At 42.3% G+C, this 16,763-nt stretch overlaps 1 protein-coding gene across 1 annotated transcript in view; it reads right to left on the bottom strand.

Moving 5' to 3' along the window:
- Positions 1 to 12,357, bottom strand: part of AMTN (amelotin) — a 108,543-nt gene extending 96,186 nt beyond the window's left edge. Inside the window, exon 1 of the mRNA XM_033960279.1 lies at positions 12,282 to 12,357. Within this exon, the coding sequence (XP_033816170.1) occupies positions 12,282 to 12,357 (76 nt within the window). The remainder of the gene's footprint in view (positions 1 to 12,281) is intronic.
- Between the last annotated feature and the right edge of the window lie 4,406 nt (positions 12,358 to 16,763).

Below are 16,763 nucleotides of genomic sequence, written 5' to 3'. Positions count from 1 at the left end.
CCCCTCCCCATACCTTTCCCTCCCGGTGTCAGGTTAATAGCGCGCCGGGACAAAGGCGCGCCCAGACAATTGAGCGCAGCGCGCGCTGACGCACCGCTCTAAATTACTGTTTTTAGCACTCCGACGGGGAGGGCGTTTACTTAATAGACATCGCGCCGCGTTGTGGGGGCGCTGTGGGGGGTGTGGGGGGTTGTAACCCCCACATTTTACTGAAAACTAAACTTTTTCCCTGTTTTTAGGGAAAAAGTTCAGTTTACAGTAAAATGTGGAGGGTTACAACCCCCCAAACCTCCCATAGCGCCGGCGCGATGTCTATCAAGTAAACTGGGGGGGTTCCCCAACAAAACCCCCCGACAGAGCCCCTAAAAACTGTAATTTAGTGCGGCGCGGCGACGCGCGCTGCGCTCAATTGTCGGCACGTGCTTTTGTCTTTCGCGCCATTGTCTATGAACCTTCCCTCCCTCCCTACCTGGATGTGTGTGGAAATTAAATCCAGGAGCTAAAGAATCAATCATTCTGTTGCTCAACAAATGACTCCAATGGACTTCAAAGGTCGTGATTTGATTACTTTATGTAGCATGTATAATTCTTTGCAACATATTTAACTCTATACAAAATTCTATGTAACACCATGTTGCCTCCAACCCACCTAGATAGGGTTACCAGATGGCCGTAAAGAGTAAAGAAGCCATTCACATCTACCTTTTCCACTCCACTCAGCATTTTATAGACCTTTATCACATCTCACCTGAGCTTTCTCTTCTCTAGGCCGAAGAGCCCTAACCGCTTTAGCCTCTCCTCATAGGGAAGTCATCCCATCACATTTATCATTTCCGTCACCCTTCTCAGTGCTTTTTCTAATTCCACTATATCTTTTTTGAGATGCAGCGACCAGAATTGCACACAGTATTCAAGGTGTGGCCTCACTACGGAGTGATATAGTACAAGGGCATTTATAAAATTCTCATCTTCGTTTTCTGTTCCTTTCCTGATAAATCCTCACATTCTTTTTTTTTTCCGTAGCTGCTGCCGCCGCGCGCTGAGCTGAGAAACTTTGTCAAACGCCTTTTGAAAATCTAAATACACAATATTGACCAGCGCAATCTAGGAGGCACAGTTTAAGGCTTGTAGGATAATCAAGGGCTCCTTTTACAAAAGCGCGCTAGCGTTTTTAGCGCACGCACTGGATTAGCGTGCGCTATAGTGCGCGCTACCCGAAAACCTACCGCCTGCTCAAGAGGAGGCGGTAGCGGCTAGCGCGCGTTAAGGCCCTAATGCACTTTTGTAAAAGGAGCCCCAAGTGTTTAGTTTGAAGTCAGAAGCACGCGTAAAGTTTAAGTTCGCCTGCCTCTGCTTCAAAGTACTCTATGGTCTAGCCCCTAAATACATAACGGACCTTTTCACCTTCTCCACCAACAAACACAAGAGAAGCTCGCATCCGATCTTCGTTTCCCCCCTAGTCAGAGGTTACAAACTGAAAAAAACACCACGAACACCTTCTCTCACATCAAGCAGCATTATGGGGCAAAGACCTAAAACAATTGCTCTCGCCCACCACTTAGGAGGAATTCAGGAAGCGCCTAAAAACATACCTATTCCTGAAGTACCTAGACAACTGACCCGCACACCTCTCTCAATAACGGTTTTCTTGACCTATTCTCACTCTCTTTTCTCTTAAGTTCTCTCATTTTGTATCTCTTGTAATCTTTTGTAAACCGCATAGAACTTCACAGTATTGCAGTATATAAACTGTTATTATTATTATTAAGTCAAGTATTCATGCAATACTGCCGAAAGGTTTATTGTATTTTTCCCGAGCATCCTAGTTTGTTCAGTGCATCAATCTCACATTCTAACCACACTATTTTGACCAATTTTGGCTGCTACTTGCTTTTAAATGCATTAATTTTATTCTTATAACAATTGACCTGTTTCACTGCTTGTCAGTGTTAATCAGGAACTAAGGGCTCCTTTTATTAAGCTGCGGTAGCGTTTTTAGCATGCGCTGCAGAATAGCGCATGCTAGCCCCCGCGCTATGCGGAGAAACTAACGCCAGCTCAATGGAGACGTTAGCATCTAGCGCGTGTGGCAATTTATCGTGCGCTAAAACCGCTAGCGCAGCTTAGTAAAAGGAGCCCTAAGACTTCAGATCCAATTACAGAGAACATCCTATATAATAAAACGCTAGCCGCGCATGCGCACTCAACTGCGTGCTTCCGTTTCCCCTGATCTGTGAGATGTAGGTCCGTGGCCTTGCAGGAGTGTGCATGCGCGCGTCTCCAGCCTTACTTTCCAGTGCCTACCACTTGCCGCCAGCGCTGGACTTTCTGCTCTCCGTGTCGGCTCCTTTCACCAGCCGCACCAGCGTCTGAGAAGGCTTCCGATGCTGGCGGGATCGAGAGGAGCCGTGCTGACACCTCGCGGGGCGGGAAGGGAAGCCCAAAACACTCCAGCCACGAAGGGATGCTGCGGTCCCGACTCAAAACCAGCTGATTCCAGCAGCATGTGCAGCACTCTACACACGCTGCTTCGGGGCCTTTTACTGTCCTGATTTGCTCTGCTGCGTCTCTGATGATATCATCAGGGACGTTGCAGAGTAAATCAAGGCAGTAAAAGGCCCCGAAGCAGCATGTGTAGAGTGCTGTACACGCTGCTGGAATGGACAGCGGCAAGGGAAGGGTGGGGGCGGCAAGGGACTAAGGGAGCAGTCAAGACCGAGGGATGGGAAAGGGGGGGTAAGGGAAACGCTGCTGTTGTACAGGGAAGTGGTGTGGGGTGGGAGGGAATGCTGGTGCTGCTGTGGCTGCTGCACAGGGAAGGTGGGGATCTAAATGCTGCTGTACAGGGAAGTAGTGGCGGGGAGGGAATGCTACTGCACAGAGACATGGAGGGGGAGGGAATGCTGCTGTGGCTGCTGCACAGGGAAGTGTGGGGGGGAGAGAGACAGATGGATAGAAAGAAAGCCAGACAGCGAGAGGAAGGCAGACAGAAAGAAAAGAAGAAAGGCACAGGGGCAGAGAGAGACACAGAAAGACAGACAGACAAAGGGGGCCAGGGAGAGAGACAGACAAAAAGAAAAACAGCAGTAGGGAGAGAGACACAGAAAGAAAGGCAGACAGACATATATTCTAGCACCCGTTAATGTAACGGGCTAAAATACTAGTTAATAAATAATAAAGTTAGAGGGCTAAATAAGATTCCATTACATAGGGCTCCTTTTATTAATTACTGTAGTTATAGGGCTAGGCCAAAGAATGCTCAGGAGAGATGGATCAAAGAAGAACAGCCTTATGTCTAATTCAAATTGTTTTCCCATCTCTAGTTACATGAAATAATTAAAAAATTGTATTCTTACGTGACTTGCAGATCTGATTTTTCTGTGATTCTCTTTGAGCTGAATGGAAGCAAAAAAATATAGCTTTGATGAATTGATATTAGATGACTCTTCACTAGTAAGTTCACTCTATCCATTTATCTATCTAATCTACCTAATTATTTTATGTATCTAATCTATCTAATTATCTATATAAATGACTAGAATTCCACCATTTCGTGCTACCTAAAACTTGTAAAATTACCCCCTCTTTGTATGTGAATGTTATGTGAGCTGTTGCTAATAAAGGACTCCTTTCAAAAGATTCCTTTAGCTGCATACTGGTTCTTTAGTTGTGCCTGAAACAGGTCTAGATAAAAACACTTCTTTTCTGGACTTTTTTTCTGTTCCATTATCATAGAAAAATCTCCAGGTTGCAAGCCTGCCCAACTCCCACCCAAAACACACCTCCAACATATACCCTTTCTATTAGAACAAACTCAGTGGAAAACATCCCAGTCAGTAGTATAGCGAGGGAGGCTGGTGCCTGGGGCGATTGTGCCCAGCATCGCCGTGCTAAGCACCCCACCCCACTCTTCCCCACCACTTGGGCACTCCCCGCCCCCTGCATACCTCTTGAAATGTTCACCGGCGTCAGCAGCATTTTCTACCTTCAGCTTGCGATGACCTCAGCTCCCTTCTGATGTCACATCCTGGTCCTGCTACCAGGAAGTGACATCATAAGGGAGCTGAGGTTGGCATGGCATGATGCTCTCCCGATTTAGACATTTTGGTGAGAAAAACATCCATCTGTCACTTTATGCAGTTTTTGAGATGTATTCCTCCTTTAGAAATGAGTGCCATAGTGTCACCTTTAAATTAATATACAGTGGAACCTTGGTTTGCAAGTAACGCGGTTTGTGAGTGTTTTGCAAGACGAGCAAAACACTTAACAAACTTTTGTCTCGCAAACCGAGCATGTTCCGATAAACGAGCACCTCCCCCCCTCTCTAACTGGCATAGCACCCTCCTAACTGGCATCACAACCCCTCCCCGCGAACACCCCGCAGCGAGAACCGCATCGCACCCCCATGCTGGAAGCGGCATCTGCCCTCCCTCCCTCCCAAACATGCTCCTTACCGCATCTGCTGCTTGTGCGAGTGAAAGAAAGCTCCCGCCTCTTGCCCGGGCTGGGCCTTGTGCATCTGCGCATGCTCAAGGCCTTCTGGCTCTCGTTCTCTTGAGATCTCGGAGAGAATGAGAGCCAGAAGGCCTTGAGCATGCGCAGATGCTCAAGGCCAAGCCCAGGCAACAAGGTGGGAGCTTTCTTTCTCTCGCACAAGCAGCAGATGGGGTAAAGAGCATGTTTGGGAGGGAGGGCGGGCGGATGCCACTTCCAGCACGGGGGTGCGATGCGGTTGTCGCTTGGAGGGGGGGGGAGGGGTTTGCAATGCCGGTTTGGAGGGTGCGATGCCGGTTAGAGCTGGGGGTGAGGGGGTGATGGAGCAGCGTCAGTAGCCTCGGGCAGGGGGGGGGGGAAGGAGGAGGTAGAATGAATCAAAGCGAGTTTCCATTCATTCCTATGGGGAAACTCGCTTTGATATACGAGTAACTTGGTTTATGAGCATGCTTCTGGAACGAATTATGCTCGTAAACTAAAGTTCCACTGTATATATATTCAGTACCAGTATATATACAAGGGTTGTTTGAAAAGTTTGGTAAAAAAGCAAGTTAAACAATGTAGTCTCCATTGAGGTCTATACACTTAGGGCTCCTTTTACTAAGGTGTGCTAGGGCTTTATCACGCAGAATAGCGTGCGCTATATTGCCCCGCGTGCCAGACCTTAATGCCAGCATTGAGCTGGCGTTAGTTCTAGAAGCGTAGCATGTGGTAATTTCCTGCGTGTGCTACAAATGCTAGCGCACGCTTAGTAAAAGGAGCCCTTAGACCAGCAAGTTTCCATTTTTTTTTTAATTTCGTAGGAAAAATAGCTTACAAAAAGCTGGAAATTCATTTGACTAACCCCCTCCTTTTCAAAGCTGCGCTTGCATTTTTAGTGCGTTTTTTAGGAATTTTAAGAGCATTGGAGCTGTTGCCAGCCGTGGCTGGCGCAGCTTTGTAAAGGAGAGAGTAAATATATACAGTAGCCCTTGATGGAGACTACGTTGTTTAGCTTGCTTTTTCACTCATATATATTGATCCTGCTGCCACCACTCTATTTTTTTAGTTAAGGCTTGCTGTTCACCGCCTATGTCTCTTTATAAAATATTAGTACGAATCTTGGAGAAATCATGCCGAGAATGAAGTCCTGGATATTGTACCTGCTCAATCGCAGGTGTAAATGTACATGACTCATGCATTTGATAAAACATGTGAGTAAATCATGAGACCACCCATGCTATGCTAAAACCCCAGCACACCTATTATATACAGTAAGTACACATTATCTTGCACCATGAGTACTTTTAGGTGTGACCTAATTTTATGGCTGCTTATCTGTGCAAATAAATCAATGTTTTTATGCATGGAAATGATTTATAAAAATATTCAGGTATTAATTTAGAAATATGATTTTAGATCTAAGGACAAATCTTTCATGGGAGCAAAAATTATAGTTGTTTTTGTTTTTTTTTTTAATGTCTCCTGTGAGACATAAAAATGGAAAATATAATTTTTGCTACTTTGTCCTGGAGTGCTTCAACTGGGGGCTGTGTTTTTCTTGAAATATCCATTCAAATGTTCAATTCATTATTGCTCAATGAAATATCCTCCTCCTTTTTAGTACCAGCCGCGGTGGTAACAGCTCGGACGCTCATAGGAATTCTATGAGCATTAGAGCTGTTACCACGGTGGCTGGCACTAAAAAATGCTAGCATGGCTTTGTAAAGGAGGGAGGTATATTTTCAGGAATCCAAAACATTTGACCACTTTCTTGACAACTAAGAGGTCATTAATACGATGGTTATTTTTCTAGGGATAAAGCCTTGAAAAAGCTGACTAAGCGAAACGTCGGCACTGACATCCCTAGCTGGAGACCACTTGATTACAAGCTAAGTATTAGCCTAAAAAGTATTGAAAAATTAGAAAAATGAAAAAGGCATTGAATAACTGATAAAATTGAATGCAAAAAATTAAAAATTAAGCTCTTTAAGTTAATAGCAGATCCAATGACGAGTAGACACGTAAAGCTATCTTTGTAAATTTTTTATTATTTTCCAATATGAACAGTGCAATACAAATGTATACATTTGAAAGATATCAACCATAAAAACACACCTTTGAACAACAAATTTTAAAAGATCATCATTATCCCCCCCAACCCTTTACAAACCCGAAATATAGACATATTCCAATACATTGCTATGAAATACCCCCCTCCCTCCCCGGATGTGTATGGAACCAAACCTAACTTAACTTGAAAAGAGATATAACTTAAATAGATGCACCAAAAGCTGCTAAAGGGCCCCACACTAATTTAAATACCTTATTTTCCCCTAATAATTCTGCATTCATCTTTTCACATAAACTTGCCCCCCAGAAAGGGAAGTTGAGACTGTCAGAACTCTTCCAATTTCTCGTTAGCATGTGAAAAGCCAGTCTAGTATTGTTTGATGAATGTCTCTGAGCAACGAAACCTGTTTGATGCAAACCTACAATATATGGGAGAGCTTTTGCCAATCTCAAAGCTTAGGACAATGAGATACTGAGTCCTGAGTGGTGGCGCTGAGGATCTTATATATCTTACAAAGGTTGCTATATTAGCAGGGGAAATATTCTAGCTAATTTAGAGCATGAACAGTTTATGCATCCTTTGCAATATCTACTAGAGTGGTGCAATTGATTGATAAAAATTTTCTATAACATTGTTTCCTAAATTCTTCCATTTATTATTAGATTTCCCTTATTGTGGAAGAATTAATAGCTTTATATGGATTTAATTTTTTTTTCCATTTTCTTTGTTTTTATAAGGGTTGGGGAGAAAATTTCCTTTTTGTTGATGCTGTATTCATTTTCCCTGCTTTATATAGAAGTTGAATTATTGGTTTAAAATTGTAAATTCAATAAATATACAATCTGAAAAATTAATTCATGTAAAACGAATACGTTTTTAAGCCTATGAATCTGTTACCACTAAATCATCAAAAAATGTAAATTTTGCAAGAACTTGATTGTCTATATTGATATGCACTTTTTTTTAGCTTCGGCACAGTAAACGGAGCAAATGTTTTTCATGGCACATTATAACTGAAATTATAAAATTGCAAAACCAACAAAAAGTTATAGTTGAGTTATTTACTTAAAGTTCTTTAAGCTATGTATGGGTAATTGTAACAACAGTGAAATTAAAGTATATAGAATAGATTTGCTAATCAATATAATGGATGTGCTTGATTTTGAGTGCAAATTAATTCAAAACGTGGCTCGATAGTCGACAAGCAAACACGCATTGCATCATCCACCATCTGCAGTCATTCTCTTTTTTTTAATTCAATATCTGTCAAAGCTGAAAATTTAAGCTTGCAAAGATAAGAAGATCCAAACGGTAACAAAGCCTTAATTGCTTTGCTGCTCAATTTAGGGTAATTACTTCATAAAACCTAAAATATATTGCTAGGTTTCACATTTTGAAATTTGGATGAAACTGTTTCTCATTGCTAGACATGTATCTGCTTGAATACGGCACTGATTGTTTTGCTTTATTAAAAACACTAATAAACATATTGAACTTAAAAATTACTTGCCGTTAATTTTCAAGGACTAATCACATCAAAGAATGATGTTTGGGTGGTTGTATCCTTACACACAGATGCTCATAACATTGACAGACTCTTGCCCATGTAACATACATGTCATTTATTCTAGTGTATACTTATGAAAGGAATTTTTTAAAATAAAGTAAAATTCTGGAATCTCTTTGGGGCATACCACTGTGTTGTGGCACACAGTTTGAGAGACACTGACTTAGGGGCTGATTCTATAAATGTCGCCTAAATCAGCCAGCGCCTAAAAAAAATTGGCGCTGTCCATGTGTCAGTCAAACTTTAGGCACCATTTACAGATAGGCGCCATTTACAGAATTGTGGCTAGTGGTGCCTATGTCAAAATGTAGGGCTCCTTTTACGAAGGCGCGTTAGTGGTTTAACGTGCGTAATAGCGTGCGCTAAACTGCCGGACATGCTAGCTGCTACCGCCTCCACTTGAGCAGGTGGTAGTTTTTCAGCCAGCCGGGGGTTAGCGCGTAATGAAAAGTCGCGTGCATTAAACCTGCTAGCGCGGCTTCGTAAAAGGAGCCCTTAATAATTCTAAAGAATGCTAGATGTAATCTGCATTCATTCCGCTCCCCATTATGCAGATTACATCTAGCATTCTTTAGAATTATTACATTATATTGCCCTTGTTTGATAAGTGGGTTTAAAACTAGTGCCACTAGTCAACTTATGTAAAAACTTAGGCATCTGGATTTCAGAGGCCTACTTTTCAGGCACCTAAGTTTTGGGAGAATCGCACTTAGCAGCGCCTAACACTCTGCCCACAAAAATGCCCACTTAGGAGTTAGGCGCTGCTAAGCGCCATGCGATAGGCGCCTATCTTTTATAGAATCAGATAAGTGCCTATTACCCAATACAAACTTTTAAAAACAATTATTGAACCTAGGGGCTCCTTTTAATAAGGTGCGCTAGCGGTTTTAGCGCACGCTAAATTGCCGTGCGTGCTAAACGCTAACGCCAGCATTGAGCTGGCGTTAGATATTGTTGCATAGCGCAGGGTTTAGCGCGCGTGGCAATGCAGCGTGCGCTAAAAATGCTAGCGCATCTTAGTAAACGGAGCCCTAAGAGGCACCTAACTTTATGTGCCTGCCCTTTATAGAATCAGCCCCTTAGTGAAAACACTCATTGAGTTATAGGATTTCTAGCAAAGTGCCTATCAATAGGTAGAAGAATCCTATAAACTTTGCAATAAAATTAACCTCTATGAGTACTTACCAGGGAAGAAAATGCTACAGTGAGAAAGAGTGGAAATAGTATGACCACCCTCATCTTGTATAAAAATGTCTGTGAAAACAAAACAAAACCAACAGAGTGGTTACAAATACAGATGTTGTCATTTTTGATTGGATATACCCATAGCAACTGCCCCCTTTTGGGGTTGTTCTATAACTGGGCACCATAATTTAGGCATTCAATAAACACGGGTAGTGAGCTTATTCTAACATGTATAAAAGTTTTTATAGAATGCTAGCTTAAACTGGCATTAGCACATGCACATTTAGCTGTGCCAGTTTATGCTATGTCTGTGACAGTTGTAAGAAGGCTTGAAGAAATACAGCGTTTAGTTGTTAAATGTGTAAGTGAGTAAGTGGGTGATACACCCATGCCTCATCCAGGGCCGGTGTTAGACATGCTGGGGCCCGGGGCAGAAATTGAGGAGGGGAGCCCACAATTCTTTTCCTCCCTGCTCCCTCCCTCAATTTCCTGACCCACCAAATGCCCTCCCATCTACTGTAGCATCTTTCCCATCTTCCTTCTTCTTTCCTTCCACATCACCCCTGAGTTCACCATATGGCCTCCCATCTAGCATCCCTCCCTTCAGTCTTAAATCAGCTGTTCCAGGGGGCCTCCATGAACCAGGATGTAATGTAATGTAATGTAATTTATTTCTTATATACCGCTACATCCGTTAGGTTCTAAGCGGTTTACAGAAAATATACATTAAGATTAGAAATAAGAAAGGTACTTGAAAAATTCCCTTACTGTCCCGAAGGCTCACAATCTAACTAAAGTACCTGGAGGGTAATAGAGAAGTGAAAAGTAGAGTTAGAGGAAAAATAAAAATAAAATAAACATTTTAACAAGACAGCATTGATCTAAATACTTTGGAAGGTAGAAGAGAGGAGAGAAAGGAATAGAAGCAGAAGGGGGAGCCGTTGAACAGTAGAATTCTGGAGAAATTTAAATGATAGAAATAGAACAAAACAAAGACAAAATGCAAAACAATAGATAAGATTAAAGATAAATCATAAGCTGGAAAGAAAAATAAAATAAAACTTTGTCTTCAATCCACGGTTTCAGCGTCAGTGATGAAGTGGAGCAAGTAAGTTTAGGAGGAGCGATTGACGTTTCCAGAAAGGGCTTCTTCAGGGAAGAGACTTGGCAGACAGTCCCAGGATGCCTATGTCTCCTCCCCTGCGATGTTCTCCCATCCATGCATTCCCTCCCAGACACACTGCCCGTGCCCCAGCCGTCCCAGATGTCCTTCCCTTCTCCCCATGGCATTAGAATCTCTAGGTTTTTGGTGCATTGCCTAGTTAGGGGATATAACCCACTAGTATGGACTGGTCTAGCAGCATTCAAGGAAAGGAAACTTCACCATCCACTCAATATATACGGTAGTTCTAGGTAGATATTGTATACATGTTTTAATAGAAACAGACACCACAATTAAAAACTATGAAAATAGAATAATTAATTTCATACTTGAGACCAACCTCTGTTATCAATGCTACTTATCAAGCCAGTATATCAAGTTGGGACTTAATAGGCCCAATAGGCCAATACCCAGTGATTACCATCATTTGCCATTTAAAGTGAAAATACTTGTCTAAATCCCTAATCATATCTTGACTAGACTACTGTAAAGTAACACTAGTTTTTTGCTCTAAAACATTGTTGTCACATCTACAACTAGTTCAAAATGCGGCAGTAAGACTCATATAGACTATAGAAATCGGAACACCGGCAGCTCTTCTATATGAAACTACATTGGCTGCCCATAACCGTAATGGTAAAGTTTAAATCAGGCATCACTGCCTTTAAAATCCTTACATGGAATGCCCCTGACCAGAGCTGGATTAAAGGGTAGGCCCAGTAGGCACGTGCCTCAGGCCCGAAAACATCAGGGGGACCCCAGGGTTGGTATTAGGAGGGGAGCAAACAGGGCAGCTGCCCTGGGCCTCACAGCTGCAGAGGGCCCCAACTGCCTGTTGAGGTCAGCTTCCCTCCCTTCCACTCCCTCGCTGCTCTCTTGCCCCCCACCCGTAAATGAACTGAACCCAGGCTGTGGGGCTCTAACACTGTGTGTGCCAGCTTCCCTTCTCCTCCAAAACAGGCAGTTAGGTTATAAGGGGGAGGGAGGCGAATGCAAGCCGGCGCACACAGTGTTAGAGCCTTGCAGTCTGGTTTTAGTTTGCTTATGGGCGGCGGGCATGAGGGCAGTGAGGGAGTGGAAAGGAGAGAAGCTGACCTCACCTCAGCAGGCAGTCAGGGGCCCAGGAGGAAGAAAAGAATTTGTGAGGGGAAGAGAGAAGGGCCCAAAGGGGGCCCCTTACCATGGGCAGCTCCTCGAGCTCTGGGGCTGGCAGGCAGACATGTTAGGAGCAGCCCATTCACTCCCATAGTGACAGCTGGCATTGGGCCTTCCTCTCTGCTGAGTCACACCTACTTCCTGTTTCTGGCAGTGAGGAAGGGCCAAAGCCAGCGAAAGGAGTGAGTTATGAAGGTTGCACTGCTTTTGGGGGGGGGGGAATGCTGCTGCACCCAATTAGGTAGAGAGAGGGAAGGAGGGAGAAGGAAGACCAGGGAAGAGAGAGGAGAAGAAAGAGAGATACCATGACCATGGGAGGGAGGGGAAGGAAAGGATATACAAGACCATGGAAGGGGGAAGGGAAAGAGAAAGATGCCAGACCAGGGGCAAGAGAGTAGGGAGGGAGAGAAAGGAAGGAGAGGAGATGCCAGATAATGGAGGGGTAGGGATAAATAAAAGAGAAGGAGAGCAGAAAGATGCCAGGGCATGGGGGGAGGGAAGGGAAACTAAGAAGACAGACTAGAGGGAAAGGAAGGAGAGGAGATGCCAGAGCATGGAGGAGGAGGGATAAATAGAAGAGAAGGAGAGGAGAAAGATGCCATGCTATGGGGTTAAGTGAGAAGTAAGGAAGGAAAGGAGAAGTCTCCTCAGCACAGTTCCTTTACCGCAGTCTGCCACCTGTGATGCAACTTCCTGTTTCCGTTTGGATGAACTATTGTAGAGGAACAGTACTGAGGCCATAGGCAGTGTTAGAGAATCATTGTCGTGCCCTTTTCTCTGTACTTAAGCACATATGCAAATTAGTTTCTTCCAATGCAAATTAATTCACTCTGTCCTTCTGGGATTTCTTTTATCAGCAGTCACTCTAACTGGAAGGATAGGGGACGTCTGGGACCTGCCACCACTTTCGTAGTCTTTCCATACTGACTAGACCCTCCCCAGTAAGACTACAGTTCTTCTAGTCATACCCTTTGTGTTGGCTCTAAAAGGGGAAAAGGAGACCCCCAGGAACAGAATGTACATCCCATCACAAGGTTCTAATGACAAAATTAGAAAGTTCCAAATTATTTCTCACAAGAACAATCAAAAGCCACTTCTAAAGTTTTGTACAATTAATGCTAATAACAGTGTAATAGTCAAATAAAATATTTCAGCTTGTTTGTGCTATACAGGTACTTACAACTGTAATCGGTTCTGACTGACAGGTCTTAAGTTGTTCGGGACGTAAGTCGGCCTATGTTAGACTAAGGTTAAGAATACTGTATTAGACTGGGTAATGATATTGTAATCATAATATTTTATCAACATTTTCTTACCTTCTAAGTCAAGCACAGCAGAATCCCATTGTGGTGAACATTTGTTGTAGCTCCTCCTCCTCTTTATATTATTACTGCTGCGTTGCGAGGCTTGGGAGTGCAGGAGACTGGGGCTGCTAACAGCTGGCGGGGGAAACTCTAGTAAACGTGTGGTAAAGTCGAACAGTCTTAACTTTAATAGGTCATAAGTTGACGAGTACCTGTATATCTGAAAGACTCAAAGTGCTATTTCAAACTACAGTGTTTTGCTACAAGGGGGTGTTGAAAAGTTCTCAGCCCACCCAACCAAAACTTCTTAAATTCTGAGCGTTATTTTGCCACAGTAGCTGAAAAGAGTGTTATCTTATTTCTTTCCGTGTCAATTTACAGAAACAAAATTTTATGTTTTGACATTGTTTCAGCTACCAGGTGTGACAGCGTTTATTTTTGAACCGGCTGCCTTTTCTCATTTCACTATTGGGCGACATACTATTTTCAGCTTGGTCAGACATTTCTTCAGCAACTACTCATACCCTAGTTTGACTACAGGACCCCTGAAGAAAGCTCTGCATAGCCAAAACGCAGCCTGTGTTGGGTCATATTAACAAAGGGTCGCATCCATAAAGTATTCATTTATATGAGCAAAGACCTCGAGACAGATACTTTTTCAAAGACTATTTTCAAAGACTTTTTAGTACTCTCGACTACTACGATTGAAATACTGTTGAGACTTCACTTTTTGTTTTTCTGTCGACATTGTTTCAGATCATTGATTGAACAATATCCAGGTCATTCTTTTCTTGGTTGGGCTGAGAACTTTTCAGCTCCCCCTCGCATTTCATTAAAGTTATGCTTAAATGTAAGAACCACAGCTCTAAATTGGAATGAAAGATAAAACACGATGAAATAGAAAACAAATTCTAAAGAAATATGATCTTTGCACAAGTATAAAACTTGCCTATTTTATGTGGAGATTTGAAATGCTAAAGTGACAAAAAGGTGGTATAAAAGTCCCCATTCCCTTTCCCTTCCCCTTAAAACCATAACAAAAGCTCATTTTCTTGGCCCTTCAATTTTTAACTTACCCCTAATGTAACTATTCCACGTTTCTACCCTAACTAGACACAATCATTTCTGGCAACCACATATTACTACAGGAAGCTTTCAGTCAGAGTTTTGGTTTAATCCACTGGATGAACTATAGCAATAAAGAGCAGACCGAGGCTGCCAATTGCTTTTCTTTCCTGTGGTAAATCCTAAACTACATCCATAGACCATTTCAGTGGGGTAAACCCTATCAATTACTATTACTGTGTACACAGCGAGCAGAAAAAGTCATCCCATGTATAAAATACAGACATAATGCAACTTACGAAACTTTTCATCAGTTGATGAACTACAGGACACCAGCAGTCATTTACTTCCTATGGACTCCTGCCAACTCCCTCACAGCAACTGTACTAGCTCAGAAGTTAATAGCCCATATGTTTAGCCAGTTGGGGATTTACAAACTTGTATGAGTCAGTCCATAGGATTGAAAGTGCTGTAATATCCTTGCTTTGCTATTAAACCAAGAACCAGCCAGTACTATACTGTTTGCTAAAGAAAGGATAATTTTCAAAGATATTTCCACTTCTAAAGTTGTACTTTACCCATAAAGCTTGTGTTACAAAATTATTGCTCTGATATATGGTAGCTCTGATAAAGCATCTTCGATTGTGGCTAATCAAAGGCTGGAAGAGTCCAGTATTGCCATTGGATTTGGCAGCCGCCTCTGATTTGATGTTCATTCTACTGTTTCTTGTTTTCAAAACTAAAGGAATTAGGGATCAGTGGTCAAGTTCCGAATTGATTTGTTGTGTTTGTATCTGCCAGATCACCTGAGGTCTTCTTTGAAAGGGAAGAATCATCTGTGTGAACACTTCCTGTTGGAGTTCTGCAGGGTTATCCCTCTAGTATTTAATATTTATGTTTATGATTTGGAGACCCTTTTTGCAGAAATTCAAGACTCAAATGTCGGCAGGAAATGTCATGACCACAGTGGTTTTGGGACCAGGAAGGTGTTATAATGACTGACTAACTATCTTCCAAGGGGCCAAACAGTTCAAGTTTAAGTTTATTAAAAATTGGTTATACTGCCTAATCAGGCTTCGAGGCAGTTTACAAAGTTAAAAAAGGGTAACAAAAAGTATACATAATGAAAGGGACAAGACACATATAGTAATGGATCACAGTAAACCACAGACAGGACTGAAACGATAAGGATAATGGGGAAGAACCACAATATTTTTAGAAAAAAAGAGGGAGTAGGGAAGAACAAGGGGGAAGGAAAACATAACAACTGGCAGTAATGCAGGTCTAAAATGCAAGTAAAATGTCCTTAACAGATCGATCATAGTCCAAAGGCATCTTTGAAAAGGAATGCTTTTAGGTTGGTCTTTAGGTTAATGATGCATCCTCCCTTATGTGGTAAGGAGCTGAGATCCAGAGCGTAGGGGCAGTTACAGAGAAAATATTAGTTCGCCTGGTGTTGATGTGTTTTAATGATGGGATTGAAAGCAAGTTGTGAATAATTGATCAGAGGTATTATTGGGGAGAATAAGGAATTAAAAGCCTATTGATGAATTCTGGTTGACCACTGGATCTAGTTTTGAAAGTCAATAACATAAACCTATATATTATTCGATACGTCACTGGTAACCAGTGGGCGTTGATCAGAAGGGGGGGGGGGGTGGGGGTGTGTGTGTGACATGGTCAAATTTTTTTGTGTGGGTGATCATTTTAAATGAGGTATTCTGTACAATTTTTATCATCTAATTTCTTTTTTGTTTATTCTTTTATATAAGGCATTACTGTGGTCAGTGCTTGAGATAATGCAGAATACTATTGTAACTTGAGGGGAAGAGGATGCTGAATGTGATAGAAAGAGGAAGGCTGCTGTACTGGAGTCTTCACTGTATATAAGGAAGTTCGGTGCCAGAGTTGCCACTGCCAGTGGAAGGATACTGTAGATACTGCTAACAGGTAAGCTGGAACTGGAGGTCAAGGAGAGCAAGCCTGAACATTTCCCAGGATGCATTGGGACACTCCTGATAGGTAACAGGGGGACTGGTGACAGGAGCATCTTGAAGGGTAGGGGGTACACTTGTTTAAAGGGGATTGAAGGGTGGGTTATTTATTTATTTTAAAAATTTATATACCGTTTAAAACTAAACGGTTTACATGATTTATATACACAGTATTTAAAATGAACATATAATAAAAACAGATGCATAGTAAAATAGGTATATAATAAAATCTATACATACATATATATACAATCTTCAAAGAAATATTATGGTGTGGATAATAAAGATCATGGATAGTTCATCAACTTTAGAGATCTGAGAGGTTAGGAGAAGTTCTTTTGAGCACTGGTCATATTAAGATGGACTCCAGGGGAATGAGGCTGTGCTTTTATGATCCGGTGCTCTTGTGAGGGCAAAGATAATGACACCTGAAAATAACATGGCTTGCAAAGTTAAAACAAGACGAATTATTCATTTTGCATGACAATGTGTCGCTTTGCTTGGATTTGCATGCTTTGCATTTCATTATTAGTTAAGGTGCACTGCACTGAAAAATTGTGTTAAGAGCAAACACCTTACATTGTTCTGTTATCACATACCTTTGGGGCAAATAATCCCTCCCTTTTACAAAACTGTAACATAGTTTTTAGCGCCAGCTGCGGTATTAACAGCTCCAATGCTCATAAAATTCCTATGAGCATCAGAGTTGTTACCGCCGTGGCTGGCACTAAAATCCATGCTACGGGTTTGTAAAAGTGTGTGTGTCTGGGGGGAGGGGGGGGAG

The sequence above is a fragment of the Geotrypetes seraphini genome, chromosome 1 (assembly GCF_902459505.1).
Source record: "Geotrypetes seraphini chromosome 1, aGeoSer1.1, whole genome shotgun sequence".
Classification (NCBI taxonomy): Eukaryota; Metazoa; Chordata; class Amphibia; order Gymnophiona; family Dermophiidae; genus Geotrypetes; species Geotrypetes seraphini.
The sequence above is the reverse complement of the archived record's forward strand: the minus strand, read 5'-3'. Positions and strand labels throughout refer to the sequence as shown.